Source organism: Oratosquilla oratoria, chromosome 37 (assembly GCF_046742065.1).
Source record: "Oratosquilla oratoria isolate Oo_2021 chromosome 37, ASM4674206v1, whole genome shotgun sequence".
In the NCBI taxonomy this organism is placed as follows: Eukaryota; Metazoa; Arthropoda; class Malacostraca; order Stomatopoda; family Squillidae; genus Oratosquilla; species Oratosquilla oratoria.
Window position 1 is genome coordinate 27,689,074 of NC_134813.1, and position 17,337 is coordinate 27,706,410.

The 17,337-nt window shown below is 38.9% G+C and overlaps 1 protein-coding gene across 1 annotated transcript; it reads left to right on the forward strand.

Moving 5' to 3' along the window:
* Window positions 1-598: 598 nt before the first annotated feature.
* LOC143019573 (carotenoid-cleaving dioxygenase, mitochondrial-like) lies at window positions 599-16,116 on the forward strand. Its single transcript, XM_076175349.1, has 10 exons — window positions 599-1,275; window positions 2,881-3,014; window positions 5,984-6,137; window positions 8,909-9,065; window positions 9,581-9,795; window positions 10,374-10,520; window positions 10,860-10,964; window positions 13,246-13,449; window positions 13,593-13,748; window positions 15,141-16,116. Exons 1-10 carry the CDS (start codon window positions 973-975, stop codon window positions 15,270-15,272), a joined length of 1,707 nt encoding a protein of 568 aa, XP_076031464.1. The 5' UTR covers window positions 599-972; the 3' UTR covers window positions 15,273-16,116.
* The last annotated feature ends 1,221 nt before the right edge of the window (window positions 16,117-17,337 follow it).

Consider the following 17,337-nt stretch of genomic DNA (forward strand, 5'->3'; position numbering starts at 1 on the left):
ACACCATATGAGGACGGAGCCTTTATTTGTACGACGTTTCGCTTATTACAGCTTGTTCAAGTACAAGCTGTAATAAGCGAAACGTCGTACAAATAAAGACTCCGTCCTCATATGGTTTTTAACTCGTCAATCTTGTCGGCAACTGCCACTTTCATGAAGATCATCTACATGGGTGACATTTTGACTTTCATCAGTCATACACTGATATTCTATAACTTAAAAATTTAACGAAACAATACGTGACGACATGCCCTGAGTTTCTAGCGGGGTTGGAGGAAGTTCTCTGGAAGCAGATCGTGAAGAGGGCGAGCCTCGATTCCTCCGTGACTTCAATGTCGTAGCACCTAAGTCTAAACAGCTTCAACAACATTAACCACAATTTTACCAATAGTTACAATAGTCTTTTTTCTTCTTCTTTTTCTTATTTCTCTCTTTTTCCTGATTGTTTTATCGTCAGTCTTGGGCCTGTACAAAGATACCTCTTTGGCCATGATAAGAATCTAAGGACCACTTAACATTTTATGTTATCAGAGCCTTATATAACCCAGACACACGCCTCTGGTAGCATCGCTTGCAAGTTATGGGAGCATTTCTGTGCCTCCGAACCATAGAGGAATGAGGATAAAAAAAAATTCTTTATAGTTCCTACATACTTGAACCGAGCAAGGGATTCAAACCACAAACGGAGCCTATGAACAAGAAGGAAAACCGGTGGGTGGGTTTTTATTGGCCGTGGTAACATCTAGCAATGAGGGCCATGTGTGTGTATATATATATGTACGGGAAATGATCTGTGTGGTAACGTTGCAAAGTTGCTGACGTTGTGGTGTTCGGGTCTAGCCAGTCCCTGAAGCCCTCCGCCTCACTTTTACGGAGACCTTTACTACCGTTACAAGTGTGACTTAACTTGAAATCCTTACTTCCTTTTCCAATATTCTTATTTGATTCTTCGTAAAAGTGTAACTGACAATCATGTCCGAAGAGGCGGAAATTGTCCACAATGCCAACGGGCTTGACATCGATAAGACTTACAAGACCTGTAAAGGTCTTGTGGAGAAGATGAAGACCTTAGACGTGGAACCGGCGTCTCGGGTGTGGATGCGGTCCACGGACAAGGCGACGACGACGCCCGTCAAGGGGACTGTGGAGGGGGAGATCCCGTCCTGGCTCGAGGGGAACCTCTTCCGTGATGGACCCGGAGTCCTCAACATCGGTGACACGTGGTACCACCATGTTTTCGACGGAATGGCGGTTCTACATAAGTTCTCCATAAAGGTAACGTTGTCGGCGGAGAGGGATATATATATATATATATATATATATATATATATATATATATATATATATATATATATATATATATATATATATATATATGCAAAGTAGACCACTTGGAAAAAAGAAACTATCGAAGCAGAGCGCTGTCGTTAGTTTTTTTTCCAAGTGGTCTAATTTGCATTAGTGAACACACGTACCCGTGTTCTTATTAGCATATATATATATATATATATATATATCTATATGTATGTATGTGTATGTATGTATGTATATATATATATATATGACTTATTGACCCACTGTGGGAGAATGAGATAAGAAGGACAGAAAATCTGTATATTTCGACCACTATCTTTGGTCCTCTTCATTCTCAGACAGTGGGTCAATAAGTCTCATTTTACAAAAGTGCCACTACATTATACCTTCCTTGTATGTATATGTATATATATATATATATATATATATATATATATGTATATATATATATATATATATATATATATGGCCTATATAAAAGTGACCCCCTTCAGTGATGAATGAAATAGCCTGGCGTCAACAGGAATAAAAGAACCAGTACCAATAGTTTCGAAAGGGTATAGAGCGATTCTGTTTATTCATTTGATAATTGGAGATTGAGAACACATTAGACCATTGGTTCTTAACCTAGGGTACGAAGCCTTGAACCCTTGGTGGGTACGAGACATGGTAGTCAGTGAAATGGTACTGTATATTTACCATGAGGAAGCATAATGTGCATTCACTGTATCCTATTAATTGACATTTCTAATTTGAAATAAAAAATACCTTTGTTCAGTAAATGAATATATCTAATCATTTCTCAGCAAGGTTTGTATCACTAATCCTTTTCATATGTTTGCATTGTATTTATAATAGATGGGGATACGAGATTTTTTTTTTTTTTTTTTTTGTAATGAAGGGGAACGGGCACTGAAAAAAAGTTAAGAACATTGCATTAGACATAAAATACTGTTACAATGTAAAATGTAATCGTCTAAGAATTCTCTACTATATGGCACGATTATTTCAAGATGCCTAAACCAGAATTCTACTACAGCTAAAGAACAATAATAACAAAATAAAGATAAACAATTAAATAGAAAAAATTAAATGAATAAAACAAAAATGTGAATAAAAGTCAATTACATTTACTTTCAGATATTTTTACACTTAAGCCAGAATTTTTGTTCAGTTCTGTATTGCAAATTCGTGTAACTTTTCTTAAAAGATCACTCCAATAATCTAATCCCATGAAAATAATGTTCAATTTAGACTTCGTCTGGAACAAGTGCAATCCAGTGAACGTGTAAATGGTAATGATAATGATAGTAATAACAATAGCAATAAAATAACAACAAATATGATGATAATAACAATAGTGATAATTACTGTAAAAGAAAAAGCAGTTGTAATATTTCGAATCTGTTTCCACGAAGTCCGAGACTGTTCCCATAATGCTGTTCCCCATGACCGTTACTTCGCATAACACCACTGATCTTCATAAAACTTTATGACGAAATTACGATTTATTTATTTTTTTCCAAGAATGATAAGATATTATGCAATTTCTATTTCTTTCTGCAGAACGGAGAAGCGACGTACATGTCACGAATTCTTGAGAGCGATTCTTATATAAAGAACACATCTGCCAACAGAATCGTCATTGACGAGTTCGGGACGCGCGCGTACCCAGACCCATGCAAGACGACGCTACAAAGGTAATTTCGCGCGAAGAATTTGAAGTCTAATTTCGTAGACATTATTAGATACAGTTACATACAACTGAATATCTTGATCTAAAAAAAGAGTAATTATTTTTATTACTGAACATTTGTACATTTAAACATCCTGGATATGCATCCGTGGACACACACACATACACACACACACACGGTGGCGCAGTTGGTAGAGCGCTGGACTGGGAAGTACGATGGTGCTCGCAGTACCCAGTTCGAATCCTGCCCAAGGCCGAAATTTTTTCGGTATCGCTGTGCTTGGGGTCGTTACTCTGACTCTCGTGGGCGGGGAGTTGTGTGTGTGTGTGTGTGTGTGTGAAAGGTCATAGCATTACCCATAGATCGGTCATACGAGCTCTGAGCTCTCTTCCGGGAGGGAAATAGCTGTCGATCACGAGTCCAACACGTGATACAAAGACCAAGGTGAATACACACACACACACACACATACACACACACACACACACACACACACACACACACACACACACACACACATGTAACATACAGGCGTATGTTACTGGTCTAGGTGACGTAGAGAGAGACTGACACTCGTTTTGACGATCTAAAAAAAGAGTGATTATTTTTATTACTGTACATTTGTACATTTAAACATCCTGGATATGCATCCGTGGACACACACACACACACACACACACACACACACACACACACACACACACACACACACACACACACACACACACACACACACACACACACACACACATGTAACATACAGGCGTATGTTACTGTACTAGGTGACGTAGAGAAAGACTGACACTCGTTTTGACTTATGCGCTTTATTCTGGTTACTTGTGCGTCGGCCTAAGGACTGACGTGGCGTGGTCCCCACGTGGGGGACCGACCGCGAAGGCCTAGCGACGCGCAACAATACAGAGGCCAGAATGATTGACTGGCTGGCCCTCCCGCTCGGAGAAGGCGGTATATATGTGTACCCAGGGTCGATCTAACACGTTGACCAGAAGCGACCTAATTCCGACTGTCACACAATTCTCATGCATCAATTTGCACCTACAAACATACTTGTGGGGTACATGTACACCACATAAACACACACACACACACACACACACACACACACACACACACACACACACACCTCGTGGCGCAGTGGTTAGAGTTCTCGGCTGCTACTACGGTGGTCCGTGTTCGAATCTCGCCCAGGGGCTGAAATAATTCCATTATCGCCGCGCTACGGGTTATTACTCCAACACTCGTGGGCGGGGAGTTGGTGGTGTGTGCGTGGTCACAGTATTACCCATAGATTCGTATATGAACTCTGAGCTCTCTTCCGGGAGGGAAAAAAACTGTTGATCACGAGTCCAACACATGATCCAGGGCCATGGGGAATCTCTCACACACACGCAATGTTATTGTTTTTCTAAATATATGGGAGAGAAAAGCAACATTTTTGTAACGGGTAAGTAATTCAGTTATAGAGATGAAAGATCATGTGTATCAAATGTGTTCTATAAGAGAGAGGGTTGAGTGTACTATGTATATTTGGACCTGGAGAAAGCAATTGATAAAGTACATCATAATAGACTTTTGTGGAAACTAGGACATACTAGAACACTTCAAGGTAAGCTCCTTCAAAGGGTAAATGATTTCTTGAAAGGCTGGTACATGAGAACAGAAAAGGACAAGATTTCATTATGGAGATCAGTAACCAGTGGAGTCCAACAGGGATCAGTCCTGGTACCTATAATGTCCCTGACATGTGCAGATGACATAATAAAGGGTATAACAAGCTACCCTAACATATTTGCAGGTGATGCAGACTACGGGAAGAATAAAACAATTTTAAAAATTGCCAAAATAAAAACACGGAGCCAATAGTGAGAAATGAACTTTAATAAAAAAACAAATAAAAAGAATCGGAAATGGACAAAACCTCAAAGAAGACCATCGGTGAATTATTCAGTGGAAAAAAATAATCTCTTGCGTAAGCTAAACAACAGAAAGTCCTTGGAGTGGACGTCCCAGATAACTTATCAAAGATATAGCCATTTGTGGACGAAACAAAACTGACTTTCCACTGCATGCACAAGGTCAAGAGACTCGTCATAGATTGGAATATGCAGCAGTAGCATAAGGTAAAGAATATAACCAAGATTGAGAACATTCAAAGGGCAGCGACCAAGTATAACATATGATGTATAACGCAAGTATAACGTGCGAAGAGAGATCGAAAGCATTGGGACTACTGTCATTGGAAGAGAGAAGAGTAAGAGGTGACTCAGTAGTGTTCAGGACATTAAAAGAGAACAGATAAAACTGACAGAGAAGATCCAACTATCATTTCTAGTTGGTCTGTGTACTTACCTAAAAGTATTTACGGTAGTATATAGGACTAACACTCGTGGGGTCCTGCCTTACTCTTCAGTTTAGCATACCCAGCTTCAAATTCATGCGTGATTCCAACTTAGTCTATACCCTTATTTTCTAATAATTTTAATTAATATATTCTGTGTGTGTGACTGTGTGAGTGTGTGTGTGTATGTATTCACCTTGGTCTTCACCTTGGTCTTTGGATCACGTGTTGGACTCGTGATCGACAGCTATTTCCCTCCCTGAAGAGAGCTCAGATCTCGTATGACCGATCTATGGGTAATACTATGACCTTACACACACACACACACACACACACACACACACACACACACACACACACACACACACACACACACACCCAACTCCCCGCCCACGAGAGTCGGAGTAACGACCCGATGCGCAGCGATACCGAAATGATTTCGGCCCTGGGCAGGATTCGAACCAGGTACTACCGCACCTCCGTTCTGGCAGTCCAGTATTCTATCAACCGCACCACCGAGTCGTGTGTGTGTGTGTGTGTGCGTGTATACCTACACACACAGGAAATATCAACAGTGTTTACATATGACACTGTTGTCTTTTGTACTTCGCAGGTTTATGAGCAGGTTCACGCCGCCCGACCCGGAGAACGTGACGGACAACTGTGCGGTCAACGTGTGCTACTTCGGCGACCAGCTCTTCGCCATGACCGAAACCAACAAGATCAGAAGGGTCGACCCGGAGACGCTCCATACCATCGGAGACAAGGTCGGGGTGGCATCTTCTTCTTCTTTTTACTATTATCTATTCTTCTTCTTATTCCTCTTCTCGTTTTTTTCTTTCTTCTTCATCTTCTTGTTCTTTTTTCTATGGTTATTCCTTGTCTTGTTTTTCTTTATTTCTTCTTCATCCTCTTCCTCTTCCTGTTTTTCGTTCGTTTTTCTTCCTCTCTTTGTTTTTCGTTCTTCAACTTCCTCTTCTTCTTCTTCTTCTACTTCTTCTTCTTCATCTTCTTTTTCTTCTTCATCTTCTTTTTCTTCATCATCTTCTTATTTCTCCTCTTCTCCTTATTCCCTTCTCTCTGGCTTTGACAAAATGGGATAATTATTCTAATCACACTGAAAGTCTTATCCTTGGCTGGGTGTATTTTTCTTACTACTGCTAATAAAATAGGACTGTTATTCTAACTGGATTGAAAGCCTCGTCAATGACTTTGTATTTATTTACCTATTTGTATTTACCTAGTTGCATTTTGCGGGAAGGGGAGCTACGCTTGTTAGTGAGACTGGCCTGTAGTTAGTTGGCTCTTCCTTGTTTCCTCCTTTGGTACAATGTTAGTATTTTTCCAGACTTTTGGTATTTTTCCTTCTCCATCTTTTCCAAGCTCTATCCCTTCTATATTTTGCCTCACTGCATCTTTTGTTGAACCAGAATTTAATGTACACTCTCTCTAGCTTCTGTATTGGTACGTGCCTATTAACCCCTTCATTGTAATTATCCTTCAAGATATCCCATTTCTCTTCCACTTTTGTCTCTTCCATGTAAAATTTTTCCCAGTTTGCATTCTGGAAGAATTCATTTATTTTTGCAAAGTCCGTTATGTTGTACATCAATCTTCCTTTCCCATGCTTTTCATTTCTCTCCTTGTATATTTCTTCCTTTAGTTCAGTCTCAATGAGTATATGGTCACTCTTTCCAATTGGTGACTCGTATTGGATTTTATCCACAATTTCAGGTTCTGTTGTAAATATCAAATCTAGTTACGACGGTTCCTCGTTATTTCTGTATCTGGTGTTTTCACTGCCCCACTGAGTCACTGTATATCCCATGGTCATGTCCAGTAGTAAATTACCCCACAAGTCTTCTCCTCCTCTCACTGTCATGTTCTCCCAACAAATTTCTTTGCAATTGAAGTCCCCCATAATTACCAGATTACCCCCGCCCATTAGTATCTTATTTAATGATTGCCTTGTATCTAATAGCATTTTCGTATGCTCGTTCTCTTCCCAAGCGTTCGTTTTTGGGGGCACATAAGTCACCACAAACTTTCTACTTTCCATGTTCTTATCTTCGAACTTTAATCATGATCAGTTCTACTTTACCTTTGCTCTCTGCAATTTTTGTCACATTCAAGTTTTTCTTGGACATGAATGTGATTCCTCCTCCCTGTTTCTTGTCTCTGTTTTTAATCCAGTAATTGTATAGTCCATGTCCAACATCGATGGATGGTATTTCGCCCCTTAGTTTAGCCTCCACAATTCCCATTATGTCTGGTTTTTCTTCTAGCAGGCAATCATTAAGTTCATTCAGTCCTGAAATTAATCCGTCGATGTTGGTATATGCTACTTTCAATTTTCTTCTTTCTCCTTTTTTTTCTGTCTTTGGTTCGCCCATTCTGATGTACCATTTCCTCAGTCTCATGTCGATTACTCTCCAATAGAATTCCTTGCTTTCGGTCTCCGTTCTCTTCGCGTTTTTTCCTTTGCTTCATCTCTTAGTGTCTTCTCTTTTTCTAATTCCTCAATACTCATTTCTCTTTTTATCCATATCTTATTGTACTTTTCACTCCTTGCCAAGTTACCTACTTTTTCAAATATGTCTTCTACTACCATTTGTGATCTTAGTTTTATCTTTAGGGGTCGATTTCTATCCTTAGAATAGTGACCAATCCTATATGCATCGTCTACGTCTTTCCCTGCATCTTGGGCTCCATCCTGAATTTCTTTTAGGATTGCTATTGCTGTCTCTTTTTCTTCTTTTTCTCTCATGTACCTCGCCAGACCATGTTTTTCTTTTAGTCCATATACCACAATACATTTTTTCCTATCCACTGTGTCTCTGACCCAATTTGCTTTTTCATTAATTACTTGGATAATTGTGTCTTTTGCATTTTCCTGCATTTGTTGTTGGACTATTTCTTTGAAAACAATTTCTTTATTTTCAATGTTTTCCTTCCATTTCTTAATCTTTTGGATACTTTCCTCACCTAAGTTATCTTCGATTTTTTTCAGTCACTTCTTGTAATTTGTTGTTTACCTCTTTTTTTAAGTTTTCGCGATTGATATCATCATTAATTCTCTTCTTTTCATTATCACTCTTCGACTGTCTTATATAATTTTCCATTTCCTTAATCTCGTTTCTTAGATCCAAGTTAGTTTTCCTCAGGTCGGAAATTTCAATGTTTGCTTGCGCTAAGCAATCCATTAGTCCAACGATTTTGTTTCTTAAGTCCAAAATTTCATTCTCCCACCGTATCCTATTTTTACTCATTTCCCTCTCTATCTCTAAGATTCGACTTAAACTCCTTCTTTCGTACTTACTGAATTTGCATTCGTTTTGTTGATTTTCTTCTTTTTCGAAATATTACAGGTATGTCAACTACACTGGAAGCCATCGATATTTTTAAGTGAATGTTTTAAAATTTCTTTCTATGCTCAGTCACTGGGAGACTCTTTTTATGTCATCTTTGATAAAAGAGAATCGTTTTCGTCACTGCACTAAGTAGTTCTGAGGACTAAACATGTTCTTTGATCTTCCAGACGCTTCTGAATGAGTACGTAGCAGTCAACATGGCGACTGCACACCCACACGTTGACCCAGATGGTACCGTCTATAACATGGGCACCTGCTTTAAGGGCCAGCATGGCCCAGTCTACAATATTGTCCAGTTTCCTCCAGGAAAGGCAAAACCCGATGGTAAATGAGTAGGGTTGTCATCGTTGTAGAAAGGATTTGTTTATCTATTAATTAGATTTATTCATTTATCTGTTTATTTTGTTGATTTATCTTTTATTTACTTTTCTATCTTATTTTTTCTACCTGGGAAAGCTGTCCTATCACAAATTGTGCCTCTTGTTTTTTTGTACCAAGAACCCTTGTCTGCGTTCTTTTTTAATCTCCTGTCGATATTATTTGTTCACGAAAGATTTCCCGGAATTGTTCATATAGTGTTTGCCCAAATGATAAGAAAACCTTTGACAAATGAAGAAAAAGAAAGAACAAGTCAAAACCAAAATAAAAGCTGCTAATATGTACATACATACATACATATATATATATATATATATATATATATATATATATATATATATATGTATATACATGTGTGTGTGTGTGTGTGTGTGTGTGTGTGTGTGTGTGTGTGTGTGTGTACAACTATGTATTTTTATTTATTTGTCACTTATATACACATTTCTTAATTTTTTATCCAGGTACAGATCTCTCCGCCTTCGACCAAGCCACGATCGTGGCTTCCATCCCTTGCCACTGGAAGCTCCGGCCTTGTTACTACCACTCCTTCTCACAGACCGACAATTACTTCGTCTTCGTAGAACAGCCAATGGCTGTGAAAATTGGCAAATTGTTGGTCAACCATTACAAAAACAAAGCCTTCATGAAAGCCATGGATTGGTTCCCAAAAGAAAAGGTTTGTATTTCTAGATTTCTAGACGTTTTTATGACGCTGCGAAGAAAAAGAAAAACATGGGATTAGTGACCTGAATTTTTTTTTTTACCCTCTGGGCTCTAGATTGGAGGGGAATGGGAGAGGATATGTGAGGCTTCTGAAATAGGCATAAGAATCTCACTCTCTGCTAGTACACGATTAATCTGAGATTCATATTTGTCTTGAGATTCGATTATTTCCCTCACGGTCATGTGAATCTTGGTGTGTTTGGATATTCGTTGATGAGGAATCATTCTCCAAAATACGCGTGTGGAGATTCTGAAAACCTTAATTCAGAGCAATGTTTCACAACCTTTTCCGACCCTACCTAGCACAATTAAAATAAGTTAGAAAATAATAAGATAAGATTATTAGATGAATAGAACAGAATGATTAAAGGAATAATTTGATAAACAAATGAAAATCAAGAACGATTATAGCAGATAGATGAATTAATAAGACAGACATAGAAATATATAAATACTTAGCGATTAGATAGATAAATTTAAATAAATACAAAGAAATTCGGAAACCAAAGCTGACCTTACCTGTTCAACCAGACCCGATTCCGCGTAGTCCGGCGCAGTGACGGTGAGGTTCTACAGACGGTGTACGTGACCGATTGCTTCTTCACGTTCCATCAAATCAACGCCTATGAGGAAGACGGCCACCTTATCGTTGACCTCTGCTGTTTCTTAGATGGAGAGGTAATGTTTAAAGTTTGTATGCAAAATATAGTCACACTGTTATATGAATGCCAAGATGTGGCTAGAAATGTGAATGCAGGTCTTAAAAATGAGTTCCCAAAATGTCGACATCATCACTGTATCCACGCTGCCATTTGACGGGAAACATTTGCATTGATGTTTCTTGATATTATCATTACAGTCCTAATTTACCACAAATTATCAAAACCTGCACCATAGTAGAATCTAGTTTCATGTGATGTCGGATTCTAGATCAATCAAATTACATAAGATCTAGAGCTTTATCGTCTCTTAGATGACCTTATCATCTTTACCTGACATTCTTTTTGTCACCCACAGGTTGTAAATCAGATATGGATTGAGAACATTCTTAATCCAAAAGAGGCCTTCAATAAAGCTCTACAAGCCATTCCACGACGATACGTCTTGCCCCTTAATGTTGAGGCAAGTTAAAATTTTATCTTTCAATTCCTTCACAAGTTCCTTATACTTTACCTCTCTCAGGTTTCATCACCTATATAGCAAAGATAGTATGTGTAACAAGAGTAGAGAGAAGAAAGAACAGAAGAGAAAGGAAAGGGTGGAGAGGGAGTGTAAGGATGTGCAGGGAGAAGAGGAAGGTAAGCTTAGGTAAAGTAAAGGTATTTGTGCATGACAGAGGGTAATACTAGAGATAAATTGGGGAGAGGAGGAAGAACCAAGAACACCAACAGTTCCTTCCTTTTGAATTATGCAAAGTTCAGAAGGTTGAGGATTGTCAGTTCCTGTATCTAGGAACGAGAGCCACATTGATGGACTTGGGGTTGTGGTAAGTGTCAGACACACTGTACTTTCTGGTAGGAGTTTATTGCGTAGGTCTACACACAAGTATGGCCGGAAACAATCTGTCACCAGCGAACGAGTTAATTGCGTAGGTCTACAGGTGTGGCAAAGGGCAAAGGAAATAGATCACCTACTTGTTAGTACTCTTTGGAGGATCTTACAGGGCTGCAGGATTTACAAGAATGCCAAGTTCCTTTGGACACAATGATAGACTTGTGGTTGCCAAATTCATGCTGTGCATCAAGTCCAGAAGTTCAAAATGTAATCAACCTGGATTTCATCTGCATAGGCTCAGGAATTATGCATGTGTCCAGCAATATATGGTAGCACTCTTCAGTTGATTCAGAGTCTATGGCCCAGCCAATGGCCAAACGATTGCAGATATGGGTAGAAGTAGACTTTCCAGGGCCAATTACTTTGAGCAGTTGTACATGATTGATCTAAATGGCCAGCTTTACCTGGCTGGTATTCATGTTGCTCATCCACTGAAAGATGAAAATCCACCCTTTCTGAATGAGGTTAGAGGGATTTTAAGTTAAAGGGTGGAAAGTCGGTTGGCATCTGCAATGTTAGGACAAAGTTCCTGAAATCCAAAGGCGAGACTATAATCCATGGGTTGTATGCAGTGCTGTCTGCCACTTAGCAGTCCAGTATTGTTCTCTCAGATTAGGAAAAGAGTTTGATCATTCCTCTTTGGAAGAGGGAAGTAGATCAGTAGGAATCTAAAAATCACCATGGCATTACATTGCTCACTGTGTCAAGCAAGGTACCTGATAATCTGTTACTAGCATGAGTTTGCACCATCTCCCAAAGTTTCAGAGGCCTGAACAGTCTGGGTTTATGCCCAGGAAGTCAACAACTGATTGGATCCTAGTGCTTTGTGCTCTTGTGAAGTGCTAACTTTACTTTCAATAGGGATTGGTTGCACCCTATATTGATCGCTAGAAAGCATCTGGTTCAGCTCATTGTGAGTTACTCTGGGATTCTCAGAGAATCTGTGTGATTCCAGCAAGGATCATTGACCTGATGTCTGGCCTGCGATCTGGGACAGAGGATGCTATGAAGTGTAAAGGAGATTTGTCTGGCTTTTATTAACATATTTTCAAGTATATACATACATACATATATAATATTTTCAAGTAAATTGGCCATTTTTCAAGAAGATTACAACAAAAGCAAAAGAACAAATTTTGGTGACTTTGATCAGTTATTCTTAAAATTTATTATGGTTGTATTGGGACCATTATCCACTGAGAGTTTCTTGGCAGTTGATCAAATTGTTTTGCTGTAATGTTGTTCACATAAAAACTGACAAAGAAACTTGATCAGAATCAAGTCTATTCGACATAATTACACTATTTACCATTGATTTACCATAATATATACTTGGGAAAGAGGGGAATGTCTGCTGAGGAAGAATGGGAGAGATTAGAGGATAGAGGTGAATGGAGAAGGGTTGTGTATGGATGATGCTGTGATGCATGAGGGGGAGTGGGTAAGTGATAGGGGGTGAGGGAGTGTGTGTGAGAAATAAATTGACGCAGTCCAAAGGGATTTCTCCCGTCCTTTCCTTTTCTGCATGAAGGGATGGAGAGGGAGGTTCACTGATTTAATAAAGTGGCCTTGCTGTGGATGTGCTGTGTCTTGTGACACTGCTTCTGACTCAGGGCAGTGGGCAAGATGCAGGGATGATTCGTCATCTGGGAGGTGCCAAGATAAGAGGGAGGGAAGGGGGTGGATGGGAGTGGAATATGTTAGGGATGGAATGGGTGGGAGTGGTTTTCATGCCTTTATTTTTTGGCTACCTCCTTTGTAAGGGTGGAAAAGCCTTTGATATCTGTATGTATGTATTAATTGCTCACTCCTTTTTTTTTATTATGTTTATTTGTTTGTTTACTTTTAGAATGCTGAATGCGGGAAAAATCTCATTACTCTCCCAACCACTAAGTGCAAAGCAACAAAACTCAAGTCAGGCAACATATTCTGTGAACCTGAACGGATAGCTGATATATTAACAGAGATGCCCCGTATCAATTATCGCCTCAATGGTAAACGATATGAATACTTCTACGGCTTCATCCCAACCAAAGGACTTAATACAGGAACTGTAAGTGACCCCAAGAACCTTCTATAGATGACCAGTTTTCTGTCTGTAAACGTTGCTTCCAGAAGTTAAATAGTGTTATAGCAGAAAATTCTAAGCTTAGTTATATTTTTAGCTAAAGTGTGGACACATATTGCCTTTTTCAGCTCTGCAAGGTCAATGTAAATACAGGAGAAACACTAAGATGGTCTCGTCCAAACATGCAAGTGTCTGAACCAATATTTGTAGAGAGGCCAGGAGCCACAGAAGAAGACGATGGGGTTGTTCTTGCCTCCCTTCTCAATGAAATGGAAAGCAAAGAGGTGTGTCACTCAAACACATGAAATAATTATCACAACAGAAATGCACATGTACCAAAGGATCTTCTCTCCTTATAAAAGGGTGGCTAAGTCAAAGCATACACCCACCCAACACCCATTTTGTCACCTCTCCCATCTTAGCACCTCATGGATGAAGGGTCTTGGTTCCTTCCAAAGGCAAAGCAGTGAGACACAGCTCCTCCATGGTAGAACACAACAGCAGGGGCTAGTTTACCCCTACCACTTCATACATGATGACATCCCACCCTCCCACCAATCCTCATCCACAAAGAAATAAGTAAATAAATAAAATAAAAAGAAGAGAAATAGACAAGACCTTCCCTTCAGGCTGTGTTATTCCTTTATCTATTCTCAATCTCTATTCACTCCTATCTTTTATATTCTGCCTGACAGTGCTCCCATCTCATTTTTGGTCTTCCTTTCAAATTCATTCCCTCCACTTCTGCTTTCCTAATCTTACCTCACTTATTCTTTCCATGTACCTCAACCTCTTCAGCACTTTTTGATCTACCTTGCCCAACAGCTCTCCATCCCTGTTCTCTGCCTCATCTTCATATTTCTTGTCAAATCCATCCTCATAATGCTTACCATATTTCTCTGACACTTCACCTAAAACATAGTTAGGCTCTTCCTTTCTGATGATGATGATATGGTTTAACGTCACACACTCCCCCCTTATCGGGAAGCTAGGATGGTGCCCCTCAAAGATGGCTTTGTAGCGTGGAATTTAATGAACCATGCCCTTGGTTTAACTTCGCTGGTGGCAGGATTCGAACTGCCCTCACCTCGACCTTTGCTGCAAGTAACGACACCCTAACCCACTCAGCCAGCGAGCTTCCTTTCCACTTCCCATAAATTCCAAGTCTCTGGTCCATATGATGTTGCGAGTACAATCACGCCTTCAGACAACCTTCTCTTTACATTCATCCCCAGATACATATTTTTCATAACACTTTTCATTCCCCCTGGACATTTACTCATCTCCCTAACTCTATAATTTACCTCCTTCACTCCATTCACTGCCACATACAACCCAAAATACTTAAAACTCTCTACTTCTTCCAGCCTCTCACAATTCAAATTCACATTAAACCCTCCACCATCATCACTCTTTAAGCATGTCAGTGAAAATGAGTGAAATCAATACTCTGGGGACATCAAATATAAAAAAATGAATATATTATTTTACAACTACAACCACTTGTTTTATTGTTAGTATTGTTACCATTACAAAATTGCCTTAAACATCCATTCATATCCATTCCTTTCTCCATCTTGCTCCCCATTAGTTGTTTACGCTGACTGATATATAAACAAGTCTTTCTTTGAGGGATATTGATGACACTCAAGTTCTCACAAGGAATTTTTTTCCAGGTACTCATGGTTGTTCTAGATGGAAAGACCTTTAAGGAGCTCGCCGTTGTGAATTTCAAGACTGCTGGTGTTGTGACTAAAGAGTTCCACGGCCTCTTTGCAAGGGCAGGAGATGCAGTTCACCGGTATTGAGAAGAAAAACAGAAGTGGTCAAATTTGTGTTCATATATGATAAGATATGAAATATACAGGTTGAAATGAAAATATTTCAAAATTTGGAGAGAAACATTTCTCTAGTCTCCAGGGAATTATGTGAACAGTGCTCATGTAGCAAACTAGAGGAAACTCGTAGCACATAGCATTGTGGAAAAAAAAGCTGTACTCTCCTTAAATTTGCCAGAGTTGTTCTCATTGTTGTAGAGAGAGAGAGAGCAAAAGAGAGAGAAATAGAGAACCTAATGAGATTGAACTAAGCAAGTAGTTAGGAGGTAAAGTGGGGTTGAAAATCATTGAGATGAAAACAACTCCATTGGAGAGAAAAAAAAAATCTTTAAGAAAGTCATTTAGCTTAGTTAAGTGAAGCTTACAATGGATTTTAAAAAGGGACAGGTAAAGAAGTGAAATTAGGGGAATGAAGTGACTCAAAAAAACTGCCTTGGGTCAATGTGTCACAAATACATAAAAGGGGTATGAGTGCCATCTTCTTGATAGTTTGGCATTCTCATCCAAAATATATCCAAAAGCTACCAGTAATAATACATATTCCCAGATATCTTTGCTAACTTGCGGTAGTAGTTCAGTCCCTTCTATATATGTCTAGTTGAAATTTCTTAATGTCAAAGAAATTATTAATGCCTGGACAAATTATACATGTAATAATGAAAATTTGACATGGAAATATGGTGGCACCAAAATGGATGAGAAGAGCCATGTGGGTGTTTCTTAACTGTAAATATGTGTTTGATATTTCAGCAAGCATATTGATGTGATTTGATTACAATTCAAGATAACAAAGATAAAAAAAAAAAAATAATAATAAATAAATAAATAAAAACCAGAAGGGGAAGTTGTATTTAAAAGAAAAACAAAATTACCAGTGGTCCTTACCAAAGTCCTAGACTTGTTTATCATTAAATATGCCCCAGTCTTGTATTAGCATAATTTCCCAAAACAAATATTCCAAGGAGTTTTATAAATACTAGTGACATCCTTCTCTAAGATGAAAAACTATTTTTATAGATTAAATTTAAGGGATAGGTGTATAGGAGGGGAAAGTAGAAATGGGGGATGACACCCATAGTCTGATATTTTTTAACAAATAAGGCTTCTGCTTCTTTCCCTTAAAATCATTTGAATAAAGGATAATATAACAAAGAAAAGGTTCAATTTATATTTAATACATTCATGATATTTAAATAACAACATAGTGAATTGAATAGAACAAATTTGCATGGTCTTACAATCTGTCTCTTTAAACAATAATTTGACTAGTCATAAGTCGACAAAGTTGTTCAATAAGGCATTCTAGGCAGTGGACTGTTGTTGTTGTTGTTGTCGTTCCCTAGACTGTCTGTCCGAGCAGTCCCGTCTCCCCAAGGAATGCCATAGCCGAAACTGGGTTTTCCCACAAATCCTTTATAGAGCGTATGTTGTGTTGTTTGCGTGCATGATTGTGTATAATGCAGTCTTCCATTATGTGTTGTATGGTATGGGGTGAAGTGTTACATCCTGGGCAGCTGTTCACAATGCGGTCATCCAGCCTCTTCTGGTAGCTTAGAAGTGCTGGGTGGTGACCGCACCGCAGTCAGTAGATGTTACTTCTGTGATGGTTATTTCCCTTGTTAACTTCAGGCTTACTATTCTAGTTTCATTTGCTAGAAAACTCAGTCAGTCTGATGTCCCAGGAGACCACAATAGTTGAGCATTTAGAAGGTGAACATTAAAGTCAAAACCACAGACACAGTTTTGGGGAAAATATGTCTAATGTTTCATATTTCCTCCATAACATTTTTTGTTTGATACAGTGAGAGAAACAGTTTGCCATATATTTTGAGTCATAAAATCTGTTCATATGGTTCCCTACAAACAACCCTTGGCTAACATAACCCCTTCCATACTGACAGGCACTTGTTAACTTGTTCTACTGGGAAGGGAGAAGACAAGAAATAGGTGCGAGTGAAGAAAGGTTGTGAAGGGACAATAAATTGATGCGGCCCAAAGGGATTTCTCCTTGTCTTCTCTATTTATGCACAAGGGA

What these genes read in the sequence shown, in the direction of transcription:
- LOC143019573 (XM_076175349.1), top strand. Translation starts at nt 973, where the DNA reads ATGTCCGAAGAGGCGGAAATTGTCCACAATGCCAACGGGCTTGACATC. An exon ending in AGGAAAGGCAAAACCCGATG is followed by an intron (nt 9,066 to 9,580) that starts GTAAATGAGTAG and finishes TTTTTTATCCAG; the next exon opens with GTACAGATCTCTCCGCCTTC. An exon ending in AAGGACTTAATACAGGAACT is followed by an intron (nt 13,450 to 13,592) that starts GTAAGTGACCCC and finishes TGCCTTTTTCAG; the next exon opens with CTCTGCAAGGTCAATGTAAA.